The sequence below is a fragment of the Schistocerca gregaria genome, chromosome 3 (assembly GCF_023897955.1).
Source record: "Schistocerca gregaria isolate iqSchGreg1 chromosome 3, iqSchGreg1.2, whole genome shotgun sequence".
Lineage (NCBI taxonomy): Eukaryota > Metazoa > Arthropoda > Insecta > Orthoptera > Acrididae > Schistocerca > Schistocerca gregaria.
In genome coordinates this window covers 267,563,813-267,584,320 of record NC_064922.1, presented here as the reverse complement: position 1 = coordinate 267,584,320, position 20,508 = coordinate 267,563,813, and the positions used below count along the sequence as shown (strand labels likewise).

General features: G+C 43.8%; 1 protein-coding gene across 3 annotated transcripts in view; it reads right to left on the bottom strand.

Annotated features, from left to right (window-relative positions):
* The window catches only part of LOC126353941 (uncharacterized), a 155,561-nt gene that overhangs the window by 66,198 nt on the left and 68,855 nt on the right, over nucleotides 1-20,508 (bottom strand). For all 3 annotated transcript variants that reach the window (XM_050003219.1, XM_050003220.1, XM_050003222.1), the window contains one exon: nucleotides 3,313-3,521. In XM_050003219.1, the coding sequence (XP_049859176.1) occupies nucleotides 3,313-3,521 (209 nt within the window). The remainder of the gene's footprint in view (nucleotides 1-3,312; nucleotides 3,522-20,508) is intronic.

Sequence of the window (20,508 nt, the reverse complement as noted above, 5' to 3'; positions counted from 1 at the left end):
CCCGGGGCACCTGTGGATAACATATCTGCTGTGATAAGAACCCTTTGTCCCATATGCTAACAGTCTCTCAAAGGGCTTCACAGACAGTCACTACCCCCTAAAACTAGTCTGCAAACAGATCTGTGCCATGTCCTCACATACCCTCAATCCTCCCAAAACATCCAACGATCAGCTACAAAGAAGCACCCCTCTCATCACCCAGTATCACTGTGGACTAGAATAACTAAACCATATCCTCCATCAGGGCTTTGATTATCTCTCATCATGCCCTGACATGAGGGACATTCTACCCAGGACCCTACCCACCCCTTCTAAAGTGGTTTATCCTCACTCACTCAACCTACATATCATTATATTCATCCCTAAGTCACTCCCATTCCCAAGCCCTTTTCATAGAGGTATATCCTAGAAGAAGGCCAAGATGCAAGACCTGCCCAACCCACTCCACCCAGCACTTCTTACTCCATTCTGTCAAAGAGCTATGGTGCCCTATCAGAGGCTGAGCCACCCGTGAATACAGCTGGGCATGATGCTCAATTTCAATGGTTAATTGACAACCTGGGCCATCTGGATCCTTCCCTCCATCACCAGCTCCTCTGTGCTATGCACATGGGAGATGCCCTTGCAATACATCCTTCGCTCCCATAACAATTCTGGCCTCAGTCTCCTGTAACCTTCTGCCCCCATACACTACACTATACTCCTGTCTTGCATCCTGTAACCTCTCTCCAAATTTATGTCAACAGGGCACCTTCAGCATGCACTACTCCTCACCAGCTCTGACAACTGTGCATCACATGCCTATATGCATGCACCTGCTGCCACCACTACCTCCTGCACTCCTAGTTAGCAAAATGGTTGCCGTCCTATGATCCACTAGCCACCATCCCAAACCCCTCGCCACCCAATACTACCCCGAACCCTATCCTAGTCCATCTGCTAAAATGCAGCACTGGCACTGTGTGTCCAGCTAACATCAAATATCATATAAGGGCAGAGAGAGAGAGAGAGAGAGAGAGAGAGAGAGAGGCATACATTTGGCTGATGGAATAGCCATTTTACAAAGTAACTGAATTTTCTGACAGAAACAATACTGGCATTAGTTTTTAAATGTTTGGTTCTCATTAGCCTAAATTATTATGGACATTGTTACAAAAATCCATATCTTATGTACTGATGAAGCATAGTCTCCTATATGTGGTCAGTGGTGAATAAATAATTTTGGTATTTAATGCTGGATTCTGGCTTTTGAATTACTGGGGCACTTACCACTGAACGGGTGCTGTAATTTCCTGGTAGTATGCACACCACACTGGCAAAATTGTAAGTTTGATGCTGGGAATCACTCTCTTTCCAGGAGCAGCTAAAGAAATGCAACTCTGTCCAAGCAGTTTTCCGCACTTCTTGGAATGCTGAATACAATTTGGTTACTGTTCTCAGAATGTCAGTAGCATCAAAACCCAGTATCCTCTATGGTGTATTGCTTGGAGTTGAATATTTATTTTATTTTAAAGAAGTATTTACCATCCTTACAATTGAAGCAGTTAATCTCACAATATCCATTTCCTGCAGCACATAACATGCCACTGTTCAGGCAAAAATACTTTTTGAAACATGGGAAGAGAGTATGCTTAACAGGGGACTGGTTGTAGTATCCAGGCATCACATCACAAATCTTAGATTTGCCAAAACAATATTCAGCCAGTGCTCTCAGACGTGTGTGCTCTCATAGTGTCACCCATATAACATGTATGTTGCTTACAGAAGCAACAGGAATTTAACCAAAGACAATGTCCCACATTCTGGTAATTGTATGTACACATTAACATCACTCCTTAAGCTGACCCAATTACAGTGAAAATTTTTTCCACAACCAAAATTCAAGGTGACATCTACTATGAACATGGATACCACACAAGCGCTATAATAAATAGTAAAAGAAAAGGAATGCAGCTTACAACATTATACTTATGAAACAAGAATCAGAGCTAGCAAGATACACTCATACTTTAATGTAAAAAATATATTTTGATGCTATGAAGTCAAAGATTTTTTTGAAACTTGGATGACAAATGCTTTATGAATACGCCAATACCAAGAATAAACTGCATGAAATCCAAAGTAAAAAGGAGACAGACACTGCACATGAGGTAGTTTCTTCATTGTCATCGTCATATTCAAGTCAGCTTCTCCTTTGTAAGACTCACCTCTGTGTAACTAATGCTACCTACAGTCACTTAAAATGTTTACTATAGTCAGACTTTGGCCTCTTAAAATTTTTACCCTCCACATTTTCCTCAATTACCAAACTGACAATTTTATGACGGCACAGGATGTCTCCTATCAACCTATCCTTTCTTAAGTCAAGTTGTAACAAATTTCTTTTCTCCCCATTTCTATTCAGCACCTCCTTGGTTACGTGATCCAACTATCTAACCTTCAGCATTTTTCTGTAACACCCCTTTTCAATAGTTGTTTTTGTCTGAACAGTTATTGTTCAGATTTCGCTTTCCTACATGACTGCACTCCAAACAAATACTTTCAGAAAAAAAATTCCAAACAAATTTATATTAGATGTTAACAAATTTCTCTTTTTCTGAAATGCGTGTTTTACCATTGTCAATGTGCATTTTATAACCTCTCTGGCAGTTATTTCTCAAAAAAAGGAATTCCAACTACTACTTTGTCTATCTCATTTTCTAATCTATTCTTCAGGTAGTACCCAATTTGATTCATCTACATTCCATTACCATGTTCTACCTTTGTTGACATTAAAACCTCTCTTGTAGATACAACCCAGTCCGATAACTTTATATTCCTAGCGCTTTGCCCTCTTCCACAGAACTGCAATTTGATTGGCAAATTTCAAATTCTGATTGCTTCTCCCAAAACTTTAATTTCTTTACACACTTCCTGCTTGGCTTCTGTCACAGCTTGCTCAATATACCGACTAAGTAACATTGAGGATAAACTACAACCCTGTCTCACTATCTTCTTAACTACTGCTTCCCTTTCATGTCTTCTGACTCTCAACTGCTGTCATGTTTCTGTATAAGTTACAGGTAATGTTTTGGTCCCTCTGTTTTATTCCTGCAACCTTCAGAATTTGAGAGTACTGTAGTCAGTATTTTCAAAATCTTTCTCAAAATCTACAAACGCTACTTCTCTACAGGAGGATAAGAAAAGAAACTGAAGAACAGTACCAACAAGCACCATTCCAAAGAACGACGTTAATGATGTTCAGCCTGTATCATATCAATGGCTACATAATTTTCCACATTTTATTTATGTCCAACAACAAAAAAAGTTCACCTTTTTGCAATACTGGCACTGGTATGCTCCTTTGCCATCATGCATCTCTGCAGCATGCTTCATTATGTTCTCCTTCCCCAACACTGCTGTGCCACAAACTTTGCAATGATATTTGCGTATGGTAAGACTGAAGTTTGGATCATGAAATAATGAGCAGTGCATACGGTAGTAAAGTGGATGAGAGAATCTCAAATTACAGCCGCCACAATCTGTAAACATGCAGAAATAAAACAAATGAATACACCTAAATATTACACAAGCACCATACAGATTATAAAAATGGGAATATAAATTACCTTCAAACACACGCTCCTTTTAAGTTACTCTGAAGATCTTCTAACAGTAATTAGAAAATTTGGGTCCACCTATTGCCTTTTTACTTTTTCTTGACCACCTTTATAAGGGGGCATGTTCCAGCCTGCACACAGATTGCTGCTGGGTGAGGAGTAGTGTGGACGAAGCAAACTTTGCTTCTGTCATACAGCTGAGCAATTATACCTGTGTTTTGTACTTATCATCTAGCTATTAATATAGTAAGTATGTAAAATTGGTAGAATGTGTAAGGAAAAAGTATGAAAGGTACACTTACATGAGTCAAAGCTCCTTTTTAAGGAGTCAGTTTGCATTTCACTATAATATTAAACTTTTTAGCTCATATATGAGCCCTCTTGTTGCAAATGGGCAAAAAAATGTTTGCAGTAATTCTAAGATGCACTTGAAAATTAGAATATATATGGAAAAGATAGAATATGAATGTACATATCACCTGCAGTCAACAATCCAAATATTTTACACTAACTGAGTGCCTGCCACTTAGCTCGTGTAGATACTATGGTCTGCACAGATGATTCCATTCCCTCCCCTGCCTTCAAGCAGATTTGTAAGTTGTTACACCCACTTCCATGTGTAAATCTACACACTGTACAAACAGTCTATCTAGTCTACACAAACTAAGTTACAGACAAGGTACCAAAATTTAATAAAGCAATTCTTCTCAACACTTGCACATTTGAAAAAAAATAATTGAATTTATACATTGTTAAGTGCATTCTTCATAAACAAAACAACAATCTAGAGACACTGAATTTGCTCAACAAGAAAAAAGTTACAGACAGGAAGTTGGAATTTACTGAAGTAAATCTTCATGTACCACATTCGTGGTTGTATTGTTTGGTGCCAAAATCACCAGGCCAGCACTGGAACTGACTCTTTGAACAGGTCACAAAGAACTGTCTATGTGAGAAGCAGTTCTCCCCCAAATCGATGGCTGCTATCTTTAACAAATGACACTGAGATTTATTAATAATCATTGCAAACCAAATGTTAAGGGGAACTGCATTCATCTGAACTCATATGTGTAGTAGTATAAGTGGTATTCGCAGTATGAACGTTGGTTCACCCAAGCACAGTGGACTCAATAATGTTTTTGTGGAGAATAGTTACTTTTAATCTAATAATATTACAAAGTTTAGGCAGGTTAAGGAAGTGCAGTAGGATGATAGGTGTAGCACCCTTCAGGAGTAGTTTGTGAGAAGAAGATCAGGTATTAAGGAACTCCGTTGGATAGCGAAATGCTTCATCTGTCTGCAACACTGAATCAACAGAACTGTACTCCATCTCTGACCCTCCAAACGACTTCAGTAGCATGTCATTAATGGGGCACCCCTGTTGGTCCTGGGTGTTAATATGGCCTGTTTACAGAGTCAGTCTGTGGATTTCATCCATATGGTCAAAATATTGGGATAAGATACATCTCTTAGTTCTCATATGGTTGTGACTACTGTGGCCAGAAACACACACTTTTCCTTTGGACTTGGGATAATTTACGTTCCCTATTTTGCTAGAAATCCTTGGGTAACAGAAGAAATAATGAATTTAATTGATGAAAGGAGAAAATATAAAAATGCTGTAAATGAAGCAGGCAAAAAGGGATACAAACGTCCCAAAAATGAGATCGACAGGAAGTGCAAAATGGCTAAGCAGGGATGGCTAGAGGACAAATGTAAGGATGTAGAAGCTTATCTCACTAGGGGTAAGATAGATACTGCCTACAGGAAAATTAAAGAGACCTTTGGAGAGAAGAGAACCACGTGCATGAATACCAAGAGCTCAGATGGCAACCCAGTTCTAAGCAAAGAAGGGAAGGCACAAAGGTGGAAGGAGTATATAGAAGGTTTATACAAGAGCGATGTACTTGAGGACAATATTATGGAAATGGAAGAGGATGTAGATGAAGACGAAATGGGAGATTCGATACTGCGTGAAGAGTTTGACAGAGCACTGAAAGACCTGAGTCGAAGCAAGGCCCCCGGAGTAGACAACATTCCATTAGAACTACTGACGGCCTTGGGAGAGCCAGTCATGACAAAACTCTACCAGCTGGTGAGCAAGATGTATGAGACAGGCGAAATACCCTCAGACTTCAAGAAGAATATAATAATTCCAATCCCAAAGAAAGCAGGTGCTGACAGATGTGAAAATTACCGAACTATCAGTTTAATAAGTCACAGCTGCAAAATACTAACGCTAATTCTTTACAGACGAATGGAAAAACTGGTAGATGCAGACCTTGGGTAGGATCAGTTTGGATTCCGTAGAAATATTGGAACACGTGAGGCAATACTGACCTTACGACTTATCTTAGAAGAAAGATTAAGAAAAGGCAAACCTACGTTTCTAGCATTTGTAGACTTAGAGAAAGCTTTTGACAATGTTGACTGGAATACTCTTTTTCAAATTCTAAAGGTGGCAGGGGTAAAATACAGGGAGCGAAAGGCTATTTACAATTTGTACAGAAACCAGATGGCAGTCATAAGAGTCGAGGGGCATGAAAAGGCAGCAGTGGTTGGGAATGGAGTGAGACAGGGTTGTAGCCTCTCCCCGATGTTATTCGATCTGTATATTGAGCAAACAGTAAAGGAAACAAAAGAAAAATTTGGAGTAGGTACTAAAATTCATGGAGAAGTAAAAACTTTGAGGTTCGCCGATGACATTGTAATTCTGTCAGAGACGGCAAAGGACTTGGATGAGCAGTTGAACGGAATGGACAGTGTCTTGAAAGGAGGATGTAAGATGAACATCAACAAAAACTCAACGAGGATAATGGAATGTAGTCAAATTAAATCGGGTGATGCTGAGGGAATTAGATTAGGAAATGAGACACTTAAAGTAGTAAATGAGGTTACTATTTGGGGAGCAAAAAAACTGATGATGGGCGAAGTAGAGGGGATATAAAATGTAGACTGGCAATCGCAAGGAAAGCGTTTATGAAGAAGAGAAATTTGTTAACATCGAATATAGATTTATTTATCAGGAAGTCGTTTCTGAAAGTATTTGTTTGGAGTGTAGCCATTTATGGAAGTGAAACATGGACGATAACTAGTTTGGACAAGAAGAGAATAGAAGCTTTCGAAATGTGGTGCTACAGAAGAATACTGAAGATAAGGTGGATAGATCACTTAACTAATGAGGAGGTATTGAATAGGATTGGGGAGAAGAGAAGTTTGTGGCACAACTTGACTAGAAGAAGGGATCGGTTGGTAGGACATGTTTCGAAGCATCAAGGGATCACAAATTTAGCACTGGAGGGCAGCATGGAGGGTAAAAATCGTAGAGGGAGACTGAGAGATGAGTACACTAAGCAGATTCAGAAGGATGTAGGTTGCAGTAGGTACTGGGAGATGAAGAAGCTTGCACAGGATAGAGTAGCATGGAGAGCTGCATCAAACCAGTCTCAGGACTGAGGATAACAACGACAACAACGACAACAACAACAACAACAACAACAACAACATTTTCAGTAGGAGTTCATAAAACTCTCCGGCAGTGATATTATTGCCCTTTATATAGACACACACATTTTTCTTTAGAGACACAATTTCTTGAAATAGGGGCACAGGTGTGAGGATTTCCTGCATACCTTGACCTCATCAGCTTGGGTCCTCAAGGTACAAAAAGAAATCTGCCAAAAGCCTCCTACCTCAGCACAGAAACTCAACCCATAACATGATCACCACCTCTAATGTCTTTTAAAGTTATATTAAGTGCTTCAAATTCGCCTATGTGGGCCACAATACTCTCATTCCTTATGATAAATTCATGATCCCGGAGAACTTGAGCCATAATATACTGACTAGAGGTATTGCATATGAGTGTTCCAACTTTGAAAAGATTGAGTGGGAGTTTAAAGGCAGGGTGACCTGTTTTACCACCTTCCAAAAGTGTAGCAGCAATGTCAGATGATGCCACAGCTAAATCGGCAATGTCAGATGCCGCCACAGCTACAGCAACGTCCTGATCAATCCTTACTTTGCTAGAAGTAAGTTTATTGATAAAGTCTTTCCAGTGTATCAAAGAGCATCCGGGAGGGAGGGAATGAACTTGATGTAATACTATTTAATACTACACAATAAACAGAGAGTAACCAAAGAACCTACTGCTGTAACGGAATTAGCGATACTTTACATGTCTGTCAGTCTTTCCATAATTAAAGTGTTCCAATGGCTTTAATTTCATTTTATATACTGAATTTTAAAAAAGGGGACAAATCGTGTAAGTGATTCTATAGCATCTAATTCTCTCGTCTCAAATGCATATTCCTGTACATGGAACCGCATTTAAATGTGGTGTCTATTTTGTCATCAGTAATTATTAATTTGTGTAGTGATTACAACAGAAATAATTTTATAAGCATTTATTAGACCTACTAAAAAATTGATGTATTAAATACCTTTCCATGCAAATCTGGCAAAGCTAATTTGTCTTGATGACTGTTAGACAGATTTATTTTATTTAGTTTGCAAATTGCAACACCTTCTAAGCTTTTCACACTAATTATGGCCATGGAAGCATGGTCTTTTTCTGGATGTGCTTCTGACCAAACAGCAATTCTGGTAGCTGCACTCCAAGGTTTTTTTTAATCATGTGTTTTGTGTTCTTGTGGTAAATTTTCACCTCCTATTTCACACCCTTAGGACTTTTATTTCCACAAATGGTGGATCACATATTTTTCCACTTCTAACCAAGCAGTCATATACTAATTTTCATATATTTAGCTTTAAAAATGCTTTCACAATGAAATATTTTCAGAAAACACATCGTATGCCTCCAAACAGAGAGAACACGCACCCCAATAACATTGTTGGTTTCACAATAAAAAATAAGGTTGGCTACTGTGTGCAAGGACATTATTAGTCAGGATGGTGGGCTGGTAGCTGCAGAATTGGGAGGGATGGGGGAGGAGGGTGAGAGAAAACTAGCAGAGAAGGGGAAAGGATTATGCATGTGCTGGGAAGGGGTGGTGGGGGGGTGGTGGGGGGAATGAGTGTGTGAGGCTGGGAGTGAGAGCAGGGAAGGTGATAGAGGCAGGTGGAGAACAAGAACTAGTAAACATTGAGGCCAGGGGAGCTATGTGAATGAATGATATCCTGCAAGGAGAGTTCCCAACTAGACAACTTAAAAAAGCAGGTATTAGGGGGTAGAATCCAGGTGGCACAGGCTGCAAAGCAGTCAGTCAAATGAATAACATAGTTCTGTGCTGCATATTCAGCAACTAGGTGGTCCAGATTCTGGTGGTGGGCACTTCTGCTATGTGAGAGGCCCATACAGACTATCACACATTGCTTGCAGCTAAGCTGGTACACCACAAGCTTACACAAGTGGCCCTGCTTTTTATGGGGTAGGAAATGCCTGTGACAGTGTTGGAGGGATCTATGGGATATATCTGTCAACCATGAAACACTGTAGATGACTCCAAAGAAAAACTGTTTCCACTGGTTGGAAGAAAGCAAAGGTCACATCTGCCTACAAGAAGGTTCGTAGCACTGATCCATCAAACTACCATCCAATATCTTTGACATCCCTCTGTTTTAGTTCCTTAAAAATATTATAAGCTCAAACACAATTTGATGTTTCTAACAATGATTACTCCAGGCCAATCAGCACACTGGCCGTGCAAAAACTGACTCTTCTCTCTCTCATAATACATCCTGGAACTCATCAATCAGGTGGAGACAGTATTTCTTGACTCCTGAAAACACTAGACTCAGCATCATACCAATACGTATTATTGGAAGTATTATTTAATTTGGTAATGGAGGGAAGCTTGGAAAAGGGGGGGGGGGGGGGTCATAATGAGGAAGATAGGAAGATGAAGGCTTGACTATAGCCAAACAGAGATGATGTAGGTTGTAGCAGTTATGCAGGGACAAAGAGGCTTGCATAAGCTAGATTAGTGTGAAAATCTGCACCAAACCAGTGTTCTGACTGAACTACTCCACCACCACATACATGATCTCATGAGGTAGTAAACAAAATGTATGAATGGAGTGGGATTTCTTATTAAGGAAAATGCAACATGTTATCTTGGACGGATAGTCACTGTCAAATGTGGAGGTCACTTCACGCATGCCCGAGGGAAGTGTGTTGTGTCCCTACTTTATATGTATATTAATGACATGGCAGAGATTATTAGCCCCTTATTATGGTATAATGATAATTTTTACTACTTAGCCCCTTATCTTAACAATTTTTCTGTAAAAGTGTGTACAAAAATTTTCAGTTTTTTATTGTTGAATTTTAAACTTTTTATGATTATAGGTTATTTTAAATAATAGTTCGTCATCCATTTAAAGGGTAGTTACAGACTGCTGAAAAAAGGTTATATTAAAACCCTAAGTATACTCATTGCTTTTAAAAAAAATAACCAGGGTTCCCACATGTTACCCCAAGTGAAATTCCCCGATGTTTCCCGGATTTCCAGATGAGTTTTAGCATTTTTCCCTGACAGATTTTGTGATCTCAAGGGTAAGTAAAAACATATGTAAAGACTTCTGCAGTTCTAAACATGTGAGCAAAAAATCTTAAGTACTAGCATCAACATCTCTTGTAATGAACTGTTTTTAGATGGAGAAAGCAAGCCAAATGGTATGTGTGTTTCATTAAGACCACTAATGTTATTTTATTTCAATAATGTGAAACACATTTGGTGACTACAATATGCATTTTGTTGGAGTCGCAAGACAGATTTAGAATACCTTCACTGTTTTCAGAAATAACCTCAGAAAAAAGTAGGCCTCTTGAAAGAAATGTGTAAGGTGGGGAAGAGTTGTGTAAACCAACACTATAGGTGACTGCTAATAAAATGTTGGTTCTACTATGTTCATTATTGTCTGTAATTACCCAATGTGTTTTTGTTATTGTCGGTTATTACCCTCTGCGTTATGTCTATTATTCTACAGGTATTGTGTGATTTTTCTTTCAAGAAATACATGAGTACATAGTGTACAAACACTGCCAGTGACTGCCACAATTTTCTTCTTCTTATCGTCCATACTTTCTAATACATTCACTACTTTTGAAGGACCAAAATGTACTAGAATAAATAAAATTTCTATAAAATGCCACACTGTACGTCAATGGGAAACTACGGGCTCCAGATCAGCAGGCCTGACCTGTCAGATACCCACAGGAATAGACTGCAGTTTTGGCCCGTCATGGAAGTCCACTCCTGTGGACAGCTATTCAAGTGTCACAGACACCTTGTTGATGAAATGAGAGCACGGTGATCACCCACGCAATAGATAACTTGCACATATACTCTGAGAATCAATACTAATGAGATAGGTAGCAACTCACCATAAAGATGATCACTGAGCCACAGACAGGCACATAGAAAAGACAATCACACTCTCACTTCTAAATTTTTGGCCACAGCCTTCATCAGAAAAAGAGAGAGTACACACATTTACACAATCAGACTCAACTCATGCACACATGACCGTTGTCTCCAGCCGCTGTGTCAACAAGCTCTCAGAATCAGATCCAAACAAATCACTCCTAATTCCCCCCTGCCTCACATCAGCAGCTGCTAGGCTAGCAGCAAGGAGGGGTGGGAAGGGGAGTGGAGGGGTGGGAAGGGGAGAAGCAGTATGAACGAGAGAGAAGGGAAACGGCACACACTCTCTGCTGCACCCACCCAATGACAAAGCATGAAATCTCGGTAAAAAATTTCATGCTACTGAGACAAAAACGAGATTTTTTTAAGGGTTTTTCCAAATTTAAATGATATTTCCCTGATACTTCTGAAATTCCCTGATTTCTAGGACTTGGGGCAACCCTGATAACACCACATAGAGTAAAATGTGTTAGGACAGAACATTTTAGTTGAATCTCTTTCAAAACTGTCTGTGTTTTTGATACACATTAAAAATTACAATAACAATATTAGGGAGGGAAAGTTGCTGCTCACCATATAATAGATATGCTGAGTCATGAAAGGCACAGCAAAAAGATTCAAACACAAACAATTACAGGTTTCTAGACACACACACACACACACACACACACACACACACACACACACACACACACACACACACAACAGCAAACTCAACTTGTACACATGTCTGCAGTCTCAGACAACTGAAACCACACTGCAAGCAGCAGCACCAGTGTATGATGAGAGTGGCGACTGGTTGGGAGTAAGGAGGAGGCTGGGGGCAAAGAGGAGAAGGATAGTATGATGGGGATGGCAGACAGTGAAGTGCTGCAGTTTAGATGGGGGGCAGGAGAGAAAGTGGGGGTAAGTAGTGGAAAGGAGAGAAATAAAAAGAAATTAAAAGACTGGGTGTGGAGATGAAATGACGGCTGTGTAGTGCTAGAATGGAAACAGGGAGAGGGCTGGATGGGTGAGGACAGTGACTAACTAAAGTTGATGCCAGGAGGGTTACGGGAACGTAGGATGTATTGCAGGAAAAGCTCCCACTTGCGCAATTCAGAAAAGCTGGTGTTTGTGGGAAGGATCCATATGAGACAGGCCGTAAATCAGTCATTGAGATGGGGGATATCATGTTTCCAGCATGTTCAGCACCAGGGTGGTCCAATTGTTTTTTGGCCACAGTTTGTCGGTGGCCATTCATGCAGATAGACAGCTTGTTGGTTGTCATGCCTACATAGAATGCAGCACAGTGGTTGCAGCTTAGCTTGTAAATCATATGACTGGTTTCACAGATAGCCCTGCCTTTGATGGGATAGGTGTTGTTAGTGACTGGACTGGAGTAGGTGGTGGTAGGAGGATGTATGGGGACAGGTCTTGCATCTATTTATTTATTTGTTTATTTAACCTGGCAATATTAAGGCCATCAGGCCCTCTCTTACATCTAACCAGGCATTCTACTTATTTTACAGTCATATGTTTTAGTAGGCATGTTAAACTACATCTAGGTCTATTACAGGAGTATGAGCCATGAGGTAAGGGAGCAGTGGTTGTGTAAGGATGAGAGAGTATATTGTGTAGGTTCTGTGGATGGCAGAATACCACATAGGAGGGGGTGGGAAGGGTAGTGGGCATGACATTTCTCATTTCAGGTCATGACAAGAAGTAATCTAAACCCTGGTGCAGAATGTAATTCAGTTGCTCCAGTCCCGGATGGTACCGAGTTATGAGGGGAATGCTCCTCTGTAGCTGGATTGTGGGAGGTTGTGGGAGACTGGAAAGATAAGGCACGGGATATTTATTTTTGTACAAGGTTGGGATGATAATTACGGCCAGTGAAGGCTTCAGTGAGTCTCTCAGTATATTTTGAGACGGACTGCTCGTCATTGCAGATGCAATGACCATGAGTGGCTAGGCTGTACGGAAGGGACTTCTTGGTATGGAATGTGAGGCAGCTGTTGAAGTGGAGGCATTGCTGGTGGTTAGTAGGTCTGATATGGGCAGAGGTACTGATGTAGCCTTCTCTGAGATGGACATCAACATCTACGAAGGTGGCTTGTTGGGTTGAGTGGTATCAGGTGAAGCAAATGGGGGAGAAATTGTTGAGGTTCTGGAGGAATGTGAATAGGGTGTTGTGCCTATCGTGACTCAGCATCTCTGCTATATGGTGAGTAGCAACTTTCCTTCTCTAATATTGTTACATTCCATCCTGGATTTTCCATTGTTTGACTTAAACATTAAAATAATAGCCTTTTGCACAATATTCATCTTCATATGTTCATGGCTACATGAAAGACTCTGAAGCATTGGTACAATAGACTTAGCTATGTAACAATCTTCACACATATATCATGATTCCCTCCTTTTTCTTCCCATTCACATACCAACTCAGTTCCACATCCCACAAATTTTGGTAGAATTCCGTTTCAATGGAGTATCTGGGATGAATGATAGGAAATGGTCAGTTAGATGAATAGGATTGGTGTTCGTGGATGGGCAAGCAGCTACTTTCAAATAGAATCCTTCCTGTGATGTTCAGCTGTCCATCATCTCAATCACCGTCACATGAAAATCAACAGCATTATTTGTTCTTCCAGATTTCTTGTACAGTCTGAATGAATTCCAGAATGCTAGTTCAAGTAGATGGAAAAATATTATTTCTATTATTTTCCTCCTATTTTTCATGTTACTCGATTGTTTGCTATGTACTGCTCAACTTTTCCATCCCTCTATTTATGTCGTTACATAACTTCTGGTGGTTTTATTAACTGGTTACCCCTTTTATTTAAGTTTTTATTTGTGCACTGTAGAAACTGCTCAAAATAGACACATTACACTTGTCTTTCCAACTCACTGCTGTAACTTTACCCCTCTGAAAAGCAACAATATCTCCCTTCCTCAATTCCTTACTTCGAAAGTTTGGTGGCATACCTCTTCTAGAAGGTGGCACAGTACCCTTTGTGTCAGCTTTCCCGAATAAGGAGCTCTGCTAGTTGCAGAGAGGTTTAGAAATTATCAACTGTAAGAACGTAGCCTTTGTTGAGAAGGGGTTTCATTTGAGATGACTGGAGCAGATCTCTATGTTCATCATCAAATTTTGTGCCCTATACATGTTTACACATCACACATATCCTGACTTGGACTCTCTATTCCAAATCTTGCTCTCTTTACTAGTAGATACTGAACCCAACCTAATCTGCCTTTATATAACACAAGACTCATCTATGGTGACATCTCTCTTTGGAGTACAAAGAAATTTGAATTTATTATTGAGATGGTCTAAAATAGGCCATATTTTGTTTAGCTTTGATTGTGGATGGCTAGCAAGTTCCTATCCTGAGTTATCTAAAAAATGGAGACATTTATTTAGAATCAAAAATCATTTGTAGCTAAGTAACTAGCGAAATGCTGGAGTTGCAAGTGGGCCATTCCGTGTCAAGTGGTCTAATATTGAGAAATGTTCCCACATGACCATAATGGATTTTGATGAAATTTTGTATGAATATTCACACTTGTTCTCAATGAACACTGGTAAAGATCAGTTTCAGAAATTCAATACTTGCAGAAATGTAGTCACTTGTTTGAAACTATAGCACAGCTTCCAATAGTGCATCCTTGAATTTTCAGTAACATTGAGATGAGATATCTCTGTAAGTATTTGCATAAAAGAAACAAAACTTGGCCATCTTATACAACTTTTAGAGCTTTTTAAAGTAAAATATTAAGAAAAGGATTTCTGAGCAGTTTTCATATAGATAATTTGAAGCAAAGTTTGGCAAAAAAATAGCTGTTAAAAAAATGCGAACTTTAGCTTTTTATACCTCCAAAAGTAATTGAGGGATGTATGTGAAACTTTGCACACCATAACTCACCAACACAAGCTATGAGAATATAAAATTTCATTCTCCTATTGCTTTCCATTATTTCACAAATCTAGGGTAAAGTTGACGATTTTTCAAAAAGTGCTAAAAATGGGTATTTTTAGTCAAATTTTTCAAAAAAGTGTTTTCTCCAAACTCTTCTAAAGTATGGTCATTAGAAAGAGCATATTCTAAACTATCTATAAGAGTGGATTTGGTTTTGCAATGCAAGCCTATAAGGCCCTAAAAAGAAGCTTCATCAACGAGGCGCACTGGAAGTTTGAACACATTTTTCTGGCACTCAAATTATACCTGAAACCTTTTATTATGCCTAATAAATGTTTATTAGTGCCTTGAATAATTGAAATAAAAAGATCTCGTAAATAGGCAATGAGACTGTCAGAAAAATTTAAAAACTATGATAAGTAGCCCTTCTGCTTTTATCGTAAGTGTTCATCTGCATAAAACTCTTCTCATCTGTAAAAATCAATATTGCACAGATTTTAATACCTAGGTGTTTGTAACCTGTGAATTTTTGTCTTAAAGTTATTAGGGAAACATGTGAAATTGGTTGGTTAAACATCTAAGAGTTTTAATTTTATATTAAATCACACTTAAATGTAGCCTACTACCTTGGTAAATACGTAACCACTAGTTTCGCAGAGAAAATTCACAAGGTTCACTGTTTATAGTAAATATAATGGCAACAATTACTTTAACAATCAGATTGTTTCATTATTGTGAGCCTTGTTTGAACAATCAGTATTTCAGTGGTGTATTTGCAGCGTAGTGAGTGGGTTCTCTTGACCGAGTGTGGCTTGTTAAGTGATTCGTAAGACTATCAAAGTTTGTAATCTAATTTACAAAAAATTGTTTTGATTGTGTCTTTCATAGCATATATCTCTTATTAGATTTTTTAATTGGTATTATACATTCTGTATAATTTCATTCAGTAGCAATTTGTATGAAATTTAAGCACATTATAATTTGCACTTAGAGACCAAATACATTATTTAGTTACTGATTAGAGATGGATGAAGAAGGGAACAGTATACCTTCCCGCTCAATTGGGCAAGGAGATAGTGGAACAGTGTCATGTCACTTTCTTTGGCAAAAAAGCTGCTTTAAAATGGTTTGCAGATTTTAGTGACGACGAAAAAGAGTTGTTGGTCCGACGTTCCAACCGACCGATTTCCCATACACGTTCTGAAGCAAAGCTGGACAATATCTCTCAAGTTTGCCTACACCATAAAGCCCTGTTGTTGACACAATATGAGAGGTTTTAAAAAAGCTTCAATCCCTTTGGGAAGGTAAATCATAATGTTTAGGAAGGATTTCGCACTCTTTATACTGAAACAGCTAATAAGGCTTCTGATATGTTGAAGAAGCAGCTTGTTAATAACAGAGCCAGGTCAGAAAATTTGGCCGGCTTGCAGGACTACCTTAAATAAAACACTTGGACAAAGCTTTATCAGCCTCCTCATCAGATTCTGATGAGGACTACCAAAATAAGAATTAAATAGTAGCTTATTGTCTATCGGTATTTCACCCCTGAAGAGAACAGTAAGCTACAGAGATAAGCCCCAATATGTGAAGAAGAAAATTCAAAAGGCTCAAAATGTGATTAAAAACAGAATTGTAAATGCAATGGGAGTAAACCGACAAATTGAAGATGCTAGTGAAATTAAGGAATGTAGAAACTGTGCCGACTATGCACATTTGCTGACTGAACTGCACTTCATAAAGAACAGATGCAAATTTTAACCTTGGCACCTGTAAGTTGGACAGTCAGACAAAAAGCAGCTCAGTTCAGCGTGTCCAAAAGAATGGTGAAGAATGCTCGGAAGCTTAAGGCAGAGAAGGACATTCTGGCACTTCCCGAAAATAGGCAAAGCAGGAAATTACCAGCAGAAGTTGCTAGTAGAGCGCGAATTTTTTTGAAGATGATGAGTATAGTAGGGTGTGCCCTGGAAAAAAAAGATAGTATTTCAGTTACACTTTTAGATAGAAAGACATACGTGCATAAAAGATTGTTACTTTGCAATTAACGGGAAATGTATGTTATCTATAAGAATATAAATGGTTCAGAAATAGGATTCTCAAAGTTTTGTGAACTCAGACCCAAATGGTGTGTAACACTACGATCAGCTAGAATACGTGAAATTTATAAGGAGAGTCTCAGCAAGGAAGTTTGCAGTTTGAACTCTAAACAGTGCATGCTAGCTTGCATCTTAAATGCCTTAAACGTCTTCTGAAAGACAATGAGTTTGTTGTCCTAATGGATTTTGCAGAAAATTATTCTTTTATCATTCAGGATGCTGTGCAAGGCTTCCACTGGGACAATAGTCAAGCAACAATTCATCCATTTGTTATCTATTTTTATCAAAATGAGAAAGTAGAATCTTTAAGTTTTTGCATTATCAGTGATTGATTGTGACATGACACTATTACAGTTCACGTTTTTATCAAGGAGCTCATCAAATATATAAAAGCACAGTTTGCACAGATATCCCACATTCATTATTTCAGTGATGGCTCCAGTGCTCAATATAAAAATTTCAAGAATTTCCTAAATTTGTGCTATCATAAGAGTGATTTTGGAATGACAACCAAATGGAATCTTTTTGCTGCTGGTCATGGGAAATCACCTTGTGATGGGATTGGAGGTACAACAAAGCGGTTAGCAGCAAGAGCAAGCTTGCAATGATCACTAAATCGACAAATTCTTACTCCCCTAGATCTGTTACACTTCTGCTCTGAAAACATTAATCGAATTAAATTTGTTTTCACCAGTAAAGATGAAATTGAAAAAAAATATTCTGTCACAAGAGGAAAGGTTTAAACTTGGACAAACTGTAGCAGGCACTAGATAAAATCATCACTTTTTACCTATTGATGAAACAACAATTCAGGTCAGCAGAGTTTCAAATGATTGTTCATCTTTTCTTGCTAAAATGGGTCACAGTAATGAAGGAGGCATATTAATGTCTGCTCTCCAAGCAGGAAAATATGTTGCATGCATCTATGAAAACGTGTGGTGGATTGGGAATATCTGTGAGACCTCCACAGAGCAAAGGGAGAGGGGGGAGAGGGGAGAGAGGGGACAGAATGGAGACGGGGGGGACTGGGGGGAGACGGGGGGGACTGGAGGAGACGGGGGGGACTGGGGGGAGACGGGGGGGACTGGGGGAGACGGGGGGGACTGGGGGGGAGACGGGGGGGACTGGGGGGAGACGGGGGGGACTGGGGGGAGACGGGGGGACTGGGGGGAGACGGGGGGGACTGGGGGGAGACGGGGGGGACTGGGGGGAGACGGGGGGGACTGGGGGGAGACGGGGGGGACTGGGGGGGAGACGGGGGGGACTGGGGGGGAGACGGGGGGGACTGGGGGGGAGACGGGGGGGACTGGGGGGGAGACGGGGGGGACTGGGGGGGAGACGGGGGGGACTGGGGGGGAGACGGGGGGGACTGGGGGGGAGACGGGGGGGACTGGGGGGGAGACGGGGGGGACTGGGGGGAGACGGGGGGGACTGGGGGGGAGACGGGGGCGACTGGGGGGGAGACGGGGGCGACTGGGGGGGAGACGGGGGCGACTGGGGGGGAGACGGGGGCGACTGGGGGGGAGACGGGGGCGACTGGGGGGGAGACGGGGGCGACTGGGGGGGAGACGGGGGCGACTGGGGGGGAGACGGGGGCGACTGGGGGGGAGACGGGGGCGACTGGGGGGGAGACGGGGGCGACTGGGGGGGAGACGGGGGCGACTGGGGGGGAGACGGGGGCGACTGGGGGGGAGACGGGGGCGACTGGGGGGGAGACGGGGGCGACTGGGGGGGAGACGGGGGCGACTGGGGGGGAGACGGGGGCGACTGGGGGGGAGACGGGGGCGACTGGGGGGGAGACGGGGGCGACTGGGGGGGAGACGGGGGCGACTGGGGGGGAGACGGGGGCGACTGGGGGGGAGACGGGGGCGACTGGGGGGGAGACGGGGGCGACTGGGGGGGAGACGGGGGCGACTGGGGGGGAGACGGGGGCGACTGGGGGGGAGACGGGGGCGACTGGGGGGGAGACGGGGGCGACTGGGGGGGAGACGGGGGCGACTGGGGGGGAGACGGGGGCGACTGGGGGGGAGACGGGGGCGACTGGGGGGGAGACGGGGGCGACTGGGGGGGAGACGGGGGCGACTGGGGGGGAGACGGGGGCGACTGGGGGGGAGACGGGGGCGACTGGGGGGGAGACGGGGGCGACTGGGGGGGAGACGGGGGCGACTGGGGGGGAGACGGGGGCGACTGGGGGGGAGACGGGGGCGACTGGGGGGGAGACGGGGGCGACTGGGGGGGAGACGGGGGCGACTGGGGGGGAGACGGGGGCGACTGGGGGGGAGACGGGGGCGACTGGGGGGGAGACGGGGGCGACTGGGGGGGAGACGGGGGCGACTGGGGGGGAGACGGGGGCGACTGGGGGGGAGACGGGGGCGACTGGGGGGGAGACGGGGGCGACTGGGGGGGAGACGGGGGCGACTGGGGGGGAGACGGGGGCGACTGGGGGGGAGACGGGGGCGACTGGGGGGGAGACGGGGGCGACTGGGGGGGAGACGGGGGCGACTGGGGGGGAGACGGGGGCGACTGGGGGGGAGACGGGGGCGACTGGGGGGGAGACGGGGGCGACTGGGGGGGAGACGGGGGCGACTGGGGGGGAGACGGGGGCGACTGGGGGGGAGACGGGGGCGACTGGGGGGGAGACGGGGGCGACTGGGGGGGAGACGGGGGCGACTGGGGGGGAGACGGGGGCGACTGGGGGGGAGACGGGGGCGACTGGGGGGGAGACGGGGGCGACTGGGGGGGAGACGGGGGCGACTGGGGGGGAGACGGGGGCGACTGGGGGGGAGACGGGGGCGACTGGGGGGGAGACGGGGGCGACTGGGGGGGAGACGGGGGCGACTGGGGGGGAGACGGGGGCGACTGGGGGGGAGACGGGGGCGACTGGGGGGGAGACGGGGGCGACTGGGGGGGAGACGGGGGCGACTGGGGGGGAGACGGGGGCGACTGGGGGGGAGACGGGGGCGACTGGGGGGAGACGGGGGCGACTGGGGGGGAGACGGGGGCGACTGGGGGGGAGACGGGGGGGACTGGGGGGAGACGGGGGGGACTGGGGGAGACGGGGGGACTGGGGGGAGACGGGGGAGAGGGGGGAGACGGGGGAGAGGGGGGAGACGGGGGAGAGGGGGGAGACGGGGGAGAGGGGGGAGACGGGGGAGAGGGGGGAGAGGGGGGAGAGGGGGGAGACGGGGGAGAGGGGGGAGACGGGGGAGACGGGGGAGAGGGGGGAGACGGGGGAGAGGGGGAGAGAGAGGGGGAGGGGGAGAGGGGGAGAGAGAGGGAGAGGGGACAGGGGGAGAGAGAGGGAGAGGGGGAGAGAGGGAGAGGGGGAGAGAGGGGGAGAGGAGGAGAGAGGGGGAGCTAGAGGGAGAGAGGGAGGGAGAGGGGGAGAGAGGGAGGGAGAGAGGGAGGGAGAGAGGGAGTGAGAGGGAGTGAGAGGGGGAGAGAGGGAGTGAGAGGGGGAGAGAGGGAGAGAGGGAGAGGGAGAGAGGGAGTGAGAGGGAGAGGGGGAGGGAGAGGGGGAGGG